At 40.5% G+C, this 8,979-nt stretch overlaps 1 protein-coding gene and 1 long non-coding RNA gene across 2 annotated transcripts; one reads left to right on the top strand and one right to left on the bottom strand.

The window, feature by feature from the left end:
• Positions 1 to 1,986: 1,986 nt before the first annotated feature.
• Positions 1,987 to 5,033, top strand: LOC114814796. Its single transcript, XR_003762594.2, has 2 exons — positions 1,987 to 2,148; positions 4,494 to 5,033. It is a non-coding gene; the product is annotated as an uncharacterized LOC114814796 (long non-coding RNA).
• An 885-nt stretch (positions 5,034 to 5,918) lies between these two features.
• On the bottom strand, positions 5,919 to 6,629 carry OXGR1 (oxoglutarate receptor 1). Its single transcript, XM_016227500.2, is given in 4 exon segments — positions 5,919 to 6,385; positions 6,388 to 6,447; positions 6,450 to 6,567; positions 6,570 to 6,629. Coding segments are annotated over 4 exon segments (705 nt in total).
• Positions 6,630 to 8,979: the final 2,350 nt, after the last annotated feature.

Below are 8,979 nucleotides of genomic sequence, written 5' to 3'. Positions count from 1 at the left end.
TACTGTGTGCAGAGCACTATACTGAGTGCTTGGGAGAATACAATACAGCTGAGTTGGGAGAAACCATCACCACCCTCTTCAGGTTTACAGTCACCCAGGTTTCTCATTTGCGAGAAAAAAGCTCAGAAAAAAATATTCTCATCTCCAGTCTTGGTATGAGAAACAAAATCAATCATTCTAAAAATTATGCAGGAGGGCTTTGGAGTGTTTTTTCAACTTCCTCACTTATGGTCACTCAAAGAGAATTGTGTGTATTCTTTGGAAGAGTACTCTTTCCTGAATGATAAATTCATGGAGTGATCTGCTGCCCATGAGATACTTAAACAATTAGTTTTGCCTCTGTGGAAACTGCTTTGAGCAGTTGAGTAAATATTTAGCTTTCATGGTTTTAAAAACTGAGATAATGGAGAATGATAGTGTATTAGTCAGTGTACACAGTTCATTGATTTCTGGTGTATAAATGCAAAAGAGAAGCAGCGTGGCTCAGTAGAAAGGGCACGGGTTTGGGAGTCAGAGGTCATGGGTTCTAATCCCAGCTCCGCTGTTTGTCAGCTGTGTGACTTTGTGCAAGTCACTTAACTTCTCTGTGCCTCAGGTACCTCATCTGTAAAGTGGGGATTAAAACTGTGAGCCCCACGTGGGACAACCTGATCACCTTATATGCCCCCCCAGCGATTAGAACAGTGCTTTGCACATAGTAAGTGCCCAACAAATGCCATCAATATTATTATTATTATAATGTACATAGTTGTTTTGCAGCACTCTGGAAACAATGTTATTCATATTGTAGAAATTAGAAACAAATATTCATTTACTGGAGACCTGAATCACTTTGATTTTAGGTTGAGCCTTGAACTTTTAATACTCATCTCTGACCCATGATCCATTTACTGGGTTTTCCTTTGCTGAGGGTTGATAGCAGAAGTCCATAAAATTAACTAAGCAGTCTTGCAAATAGCATGGCTTAGTGGATTGAACATGGGCCTGGGAGTCAGAAGGACTGGGGTTCTAGTCCCGGCTATGGCAATTGTCTGCTCTGTGACTTAAGCAAATCACTGAACTTCTCTGTGCCTGAGTTGGCTCATCTGTGGAGTGCGGATTAAACTGAAAACCCCATGTGGAATATGGACTGTGTCCAATCAGCTCATCTTGTATTTACCCCAGTGCTTAGTACAATACTTGGTTCTTAGTAAGCACTTAAAAACTACTATAATAAAAGTAAGTATCAGTTAGTTTATTCAGAGAGTTGTTTACGATTTGGTTGGTCCTGTGAGTGGTTATACTAAGACTCAAAAATCATCTTTATGTCATGTTGGCAAGTAGTTGGGTTCCCCTAAGAATCCAGGACCAATCAGTGTCTTGGGGTGCAGAATAGGAGCGCTAGTTAAGTGTTAGAAAGAAATAATTACAATAATTGTTTTGTTTGGGTGTTTGTTAAGCAATTGTAATATGCCAAACACTGCTGTAGATGCGAGATAAACAGCTCAAACCTCTTCTGGCAAGCCAGATTATCTTTTAACTTCTTTCCTGATATTGAGATATTTGCAGTGCTGGTAGCCATCGCTGGCCTGAATAGTAGAAAGAGCAGCACAGCCCTCAGGCAGATGAGAAAGATCTGGTCACTGACATCTATAGGGACAGCAAGTTGACCTCAGGCTATGGGCCATGATGTTGGAACTTTCCTCAAGTGGTGTTGGTTGATGACTGCAGGGGGTGGGGCAGATCCTAGGTATCCTGACTCGGCTTTTTTCCCTAGATAAGACTGACTCTCTAGGCAGTGTCACAGCATTTGCAGCCAATGTAGCCTCTTCCAGAAAGTGTCCAACACTTTATCTATCCAATTTTACATTTTTGTAAATTTTCGTTCACTCAGGGTGAAGTTCTGTAAATCCCATTTTGAGGTCATCCTCTGAACAAGAAGTCTTCTTTGGCTTGCCAAGTTTATTAATCCTTTTTGTTTTTTTTTAAACCTAGGGGAGAGAGTAAGAAGATGGCAAAAACATCAGTAAACCTGTCAGGTTGATAGACAATTACTAGGGGACTCAGTCACTAGGTGGCAGCAAACCCTTTGCAAGAAGGACAGGCAACTCTTGTTCTACTTTCCTTCTCCAAGGACATGCCAGTTTGGCATCCCTGGATAGAAACCAGGTAAACCCATCCTCTACCCTTTCTCTTCCCACCTTTTGCCCCCTCCCACCCGCACTTTATTTCCACTCTTTAAAGATTTTCATAACATCACCAACACTCCAGCATTTAAGATGTTCCCCCCCTTTATTTCTGCAACTTCTGAGTTCATCCTCCTTGTGCCCTCAAATCTCCACCCCTACCCTCACCCCAGCCCCATTGTTCACTTTTGGCATCGCTTAATTTTTTTTGCTATTTTGACTTATTTGGTTGCTGAGTCTGGAATTTTCTCCAGCTTTGCAGCCCTAGTTTCTGGAACTGCCAAGGGTGGGGAACAGGTTGGGTGGGGCAGGGAAGGGTGGGTAGGTGGTCCCTCCCAGGCCTTGGAGGGGGAAAAAGGATAGGGTGGTAAATTCACAAAGGGGCACAAAGTGCAATCAGGAGCTGTAAGGAATCAGGGAACAAATAAAAACCGTGTTGAAGGGGTAGGAATAGGGAATTAATCAGTCTCTGATATTTATTAAGCACTTTGTGTATAGAGCACTGTACTAAGTGCTTAGGAAAGTAGAGTACAAATGGGATTGGTAGAAACATTCCCTGACATCAGGAGCTTAGATTAATGGAAATCTTATTTTCATGTCTGAAACAGAATTCCTCATCTTCTCACTCATATCCTGTCCTCCTCATGTGTTTCCCTTCACTATAGACAACACCACTTTCCTCCCTGTCTCACAAGTCTGTAACCTTGACATCATTGTCAACTCATCATTTTCATTCAACCCACTTTCAATCTGTTATCAAATCTTGTTTGTTCTACCTTCCCAACATCTCGAGAATTTGTACTTCCCTCCCTATCCAAACTACCACTACACTGATCCAAGACCGTTTTCTGGAATTTAATTGCTTACTATGTGTCAGGTACTGTACTAAACACTGAAATAGATACAAGCAAATCAAATTGGACTTGGTCCCTGAACCATATGGTGATCACAATCTAAATCCCCATTTTACTGATGAGCTAACTGAGGCAGAGAGAAGTGATGTGATCCAACTAAGCTCACACAGCAGACAAGTGGAAGAACCCGGATTAAACTCAGAACCTTCTGACTTCCAGGCCCATGCCAAGAATGGTCATATCCCATCTTTGCTGCATCACCTTCTTACTGACTGCTCTGCTGTTTGCTTCTTACCCACTCCAATCCATCCTTTGCTCTGCTTCCTGGTTCATTTTTCTAAATAAAGTTCAGTCCATGTCTCCCCACCCCTCAAGAACCTCCAGGTGTTCCCCATCCACCTCCACAGAAGCCCCTTACCCTCAACTTTGAAACACTCAATAAACTCTCCCCCTTCTATCTTACCTCATTGACTACTACCACACGGTTTATATGTTTCACTCCTCTATCATCAGCCTACTCACAGTACCTCAGTCTTGTCTACCTCACTCTGACCCCTTGTCCATGTCCCTTCTCTGGTCCAGAACTCCCTACCCCTTCATATACAATGGACCACCACTCTCCCCACATTCAAAATCTTCTTAAAATCAGTTCTCTAAGAGGCTTTCCCCAACTAGGCCTCCTTTCCCTTACTCGTTATCTCTTTGCTGATAATGCATTTGACTCTGTACCCTTTATGTACTTGATATTCACCCCAACTTCAGCCCTATGATACTTATGTACATTTCTGTAATTCATTTCAAAGACTGTCTCTCCCTTAATACTGTAATCGCCTCCTTTATACTGTAAGCACCTTAGGAACCTATGAACTTTGTGTACTATATTCTCCCAAGCATTTAGTGCTGTTCTGTTTAAATAGTAAGCTCTTAATAATAATATTGGTACTTACTTGTTAAATGCTTACTGTGAGCCAAGCACTATATTTAGTACTGGGTAGATACAAGATAATTAGATCCCCCATGGGGCTCAGTCTAAGTTGGAGGGAGAATAGGTATTGAATCCCTACTTTTGCAGATGAGGGAACTGAGGCAAAGAAAGGTTCAGTGATTTGCCCAAGGTCACACAGCAGACAAGTTGTGGAGCCTGGAATAGAACGCAGGACTTCTGGGACCCTAGCCCATGCTCTTTTCACTTGGCAATACTGCTTCCCTCCTCATCAAATACCACTGATTTATTAATTTGTTAATGAACTAGGGTCAAGAAAATAAATCTGGAAAAATGTGGTTTTTTTGTTGTTGTTGTTGTTTCCTGTATGAGAACAATTTCTCTTTCTGGCCATTCTGCTCTTTCTTGTTCAGTTTATTAGCAGTAGGGCAGTACTCTTGATAATGGCGTAAACGAACAGCTCCCACCCAAGTGGTTTTCCCCCAGTATTTGTGGCATGAGTAATTTGCACTGCCTTTTTTTTTCTTTTAGCAGTTCCTAGGGCAGCAGCGGTTTACCAGGATATGTGACAAGACTGGGGATTGGTGGAAAATGTTGTTGTGTCGGCGCTCAATCAGGAGAACATGTTGACATGAGTGTTTTAGGATTGAGTTCTGAGTTAGGATTGGTGATAATGTAGTTCACGGGAGAGGTCTGTTGCCTTGTGTAACTCTGGAAGATATTTGTTGGATGCCAGAAGTTCATTTTGCTCCACAGAGTACTGTGCAGATATTGCCTTTGTAATGGAAAATAGTGGTGACCAAGAAAAATACAGGGTGGCCCATACTCACCAAATACAATCTAGAGTTAATTTTCCTTTGCTATAATTTGTGTAAATTCATATTTTTACTTTTCAGCATCATTGAAGCATGGCAATTCACAAATTGATGTAACTGTCAAAAAACCTGCTATGATTTTCTCCAGAGAATTAAATAGAAAGAAAAAAATGTTTTTTTTTTTTTTAAATCAAAATTCAATTGCAACTGATCAAAAGTGTCACACAGTACCATCATTAAAAAGTGTTCTAAGGCCTCCATATAGAACTGTATTATTATTTATTGAAAACTACTTTATGAAATATTATATAACTATATAAAACTCAAATGAACAAGAAAGCTAAAATACACTTACTTTTTTGAGCTTTGGATACTTACTTGCATAGGAAGCCTTCCCACTATGGCATGGATTTTCTTTACTTGTTTGATTCAATACATTTCCCCTTTCCTTTTTCCCCTTATCACCTCACTTTTTTTCTTGACTTTTTCTTCATTCACTCTCTTCCTTTCCCTTTTGCATCCCTGGTTCTTTCACACAGAGCAGCCATGCAGACACATTTATATCAAGTTTGTCCAGGCAGACTCAGAGCTAGTGGCTCCCAAAACGTTGTGATCGTATCTTTAAAGTGTAACTTTGCTAGGTTCACTTAATTTATGTAGCCTTGCCTTATTAGCATCATCTTTATCATCAACACCATCCATGTTTTACTGTCTACTGTGTGCAGACCTGGATGTTTGAGAGCAAACCTCCAAAATAGCGGACAAGGTTTCTACTTAGAAGAGCTTGCAATTTATTGGGAGTACTTTAAATGCAAAAGGGACAACCCCTAAGTCGATTCTTATATTGAAAAATATAAAACAACAAACATACTTCAACAAACACATTTGCCACATGATTACCTGGTCACAGTTACCAAAATACCTGTGACATCTTGTCCTCCACTGAAAAATCCTTGTCGGTAGCCTGCCACCTGACATATTGCTTAGATATATAGTACCCTCTTTGTGTTTTACTGAGGGAGAAATGTCCCTGAACTTCTCAGAAGTGACAACTCTGCATATTCAGATGTTTATTTTCAGATAAAGAAATGACTTTGATATTTCAAGAGGCAGCCTTCTAACTTCTAGCTGCTTGCTGGAGTTAAATGTTTGATTTGCACCTTGAAAAAGAGCAGAATGCCTGACAGAAGTTGTTTCCTAACACAGCAGATAGGAACAGGTTACCAAACCTGTTTAGGGCAACTAACGGCCTAGAATCCACCTAAGTATCATGAATTTGATTTTCAGTGTAGCAGCTAACAGAAAGGAGTTGATATTCAAACCAAATGCCCCTCCAGACACGAGAGGGCAAAAAGCAGATGTAAAACACCAGTAGGGGGAGAATGGCAAGTCTCCTAGATTTCTGCCTATAGTAGCTGTGAGTATGAGGTGCTCGAGTTAAAATGCAGATAATTGCTGTATAGCAGAGGGTCGTGAACACCAAGGGTAAGAAGAAGGTGTTGGTAGTCAGAAGCAAATTACATTATTTGACAACGGAGAGGTTCTCTGAGCTAGTTAAGTCAAAGCAAGAGGATCAGTTAGGAATTTTGTTGGTAATCAGTAAGGTATGGGAATGAAAGGAAGGGAAACGATTCCCACTGCAGCACAAACCATCACTGTTTATCTTGTTCACTCATGGGGTGAATGATCATCAAGTAGCGGAAGAGGTTAAAGTAGGTGAGGAAGAGGATGCTGCCATACAAGATGAAATGGAAGCCAAACAAGATAAAGTTGCATATGAAGTTGCCAGAGGTAACAAGTTCTCACTGCTGGAATAGTAGTGGATAAAGGAGATGCAGAGGGAAATAGCCATGGCATACCAGGAAGATGATGCCATAATTAACAAGAAGGTTAGGGCTTCTTGGGGATGGCCTTCTTATCAGCACAATTTCCAAAGGCAGCTGCATGGTTGTAAAGATCAGAAGCCTTAGCCAAATCTCCTGGCACTTTAGTTATGGTTATCTTTCATCTTTTAAGAAAATAAAGTATTTGTTTTCATTAGGCTAGGTAAATAAGTAGCCCGGACATTTTCCACGGACAGAAAGGAAGAGTATAGAAAGTAATTTTAAAATAAAAATTGCAAATTGCTTTGTAAACTCTAATTCAAGTGATATTTGAATGCCCAGATTAAAGTTATTTAATTGAGCCCCTGGGCTATAGGGATGACGTCTAATTCCCAGCTGTGCATGCTTTCCTGGAGTTTAATACGGTGCTTCCCACAGTCAGTCAATCATACATGTGCATATCTGCATATGCTCTTATTGAGATGAAAGTATTACAGTGAGAGATTTTCTTAACAAAGGGTGTGGCGGGGGGGGAGGGCTTGACTCTGGTGATGTTGGTCTGATGGTGGAGAGGGAGGGAGAAGCCTGCACTGAGCAACTCCTGGAGTCCTGAGGATTTGGGGGTACAACTTGTAAGGGCTCTTTGGGAAGACTTCAGGCACTTTTACCAGTTCCATTCATATTTTATCAGTCTTAAAAGCTAATTTTCTGCCAGGCTTTTCTCTCCCCTGTCCTTATCGACGCTATTTTTCATTCTCTTTCAGTATATGACATAGAACTCAACAAAGTTCACCATATGCTGCTATGTCCTTAATTTGCCCATCCTTTCGAGTTACTTTCTCACCTCATATCCCCCTCTTTGGCATCATACTTTAACAACAATATATTGTTTGCTTTCAGCAAATGCCTCAGAAGCATAGCCTGATCTTATAGGTGATTTTATTGGAAGGTTTTTATTTATTTCCTGTAGATCTTTTGGTATTTCTTTCCTAAGAAGATTCTACTAGGAGGCTACTGATTCAATAGGTGAATGTACTAATGTGTATAAACTTGCAAAAATCTAAACTAACACCTTGTCTTGTGCCAGAAATTTAAGAGGTTTCTTCCTATTTCAATTTACATGAAATGAGAACTGGAAAAATTCAGTTCAAGGTGATGAGTGGATTCTGTTTGAGATTTGGATATGGGATCATCAGAGTGACTCAGGGCAGGAGCTTGTGTAACTTGGGGAACTTTGGGAAAGCCTGATGTCACAAAGTAGTTCTGACCCACAGTTTCAATTAAATCAAAAACATAAAGGTAATTATCAGCTTTTTCATTAGGAATATATTACTTCTCCCCTTTGAGCTGATTTCTAATTGTTCAGTGCAATCATTACTTGGTCCACTATAATTCTCCTGTAGATTCTATGGGATTGAAATCCCATTAAATGATTTTCTAAATATTCAGCACCCTAGTTAGTACTTCAGTAAGCCTAATTCGAATTTTCATGTAGATGCTTTTTTAACTATCAAAATTTCCATTGCTAGCTGATGAGTTAATCATAGTGTGGTCATTAACCCCCCACTGCAAAGCCCAGATGACACATTCATTTCTGCCACTTCTTTGTAGCTAATTCATATATGATGCTCCTCTTTTTGAAACTTCCACAACTCTTCTCTTTTTCTGGCTAGAATTTACTATTAGGCTACTATAATCAATTGATTGAATTACCAAGCCCACATGTATGCAGAGAATTGTACAGTGCCCTTGGGAGAGTCCAGTTGAATCAGTAGAAACAGTCTCTGTCCTCAAAGTTATGTTCCCTCTTCTTGTTGTTGTTTATTGGCACTAGAAAGATGAACCAGAAGCTGCTGCTTATGTGGCAAACAGGGATCTGCCTGGATCTACCGATGTGGCTGATGCCATTCTCTCTCTGTGATCTCCATTTCTTTGCTGCCAGTGAAGGTAGGAGGAATCTGACTTGTGCTCAGATTGGATGTTTAGAGGAAATGTGCATGAGGGACAATATAGGAAACCTGTTGGGGAAGCTAGCAGGGTACAATCCTCTGACCCTTCCAGAACAATGCTTCTCCTGATGCAATCCCTTTTAGTTTGGATCTCTTGGGCTTGCCATTGGGTATGTCTCAGTTGTATTTAGTGGATTGAGTTTCAGCTGGATTGAGTGGATTATGGTTAACTGGAATTTGGAAGCTGAAGTGCCTAGGTAATGTGAATGTGGCATTATATCCCTGGTTGGTTAACCCCAAGGTCCAACCCATATCTCATCATGGTTGTGGGGTGAAGCTGCCAGAGGTGGCAACAGATTTTAGTTTTAATTTGCCTGGAAATCCTTGGTCTTATTATCCAGAGTGGGATATTTATAAACCCCAGGAAATT

The sequence above is a fragment of the Ornithorhynchus anatinus genome, chromosome 10 (assembly GCF_004115215.2).
Source record: "Ornithorhynchus anatinus isolate Pmale09 chromosome 10, mOrnAna1.pri.v4, whole genome shotgun sequence".
Lineage (NCBI taxonomy): Eukaryota > Metazoa > Chordata > Mammalia > Monotremata > Ornithorhynchidae > Ornithorhynchus > Ornithorhynchus anatinus.
The sequence above is the reverse complement of the archived record's forward strand: the minus strand, read 5'-3'. Positions and strand labels throughout refer to the sequence as shown.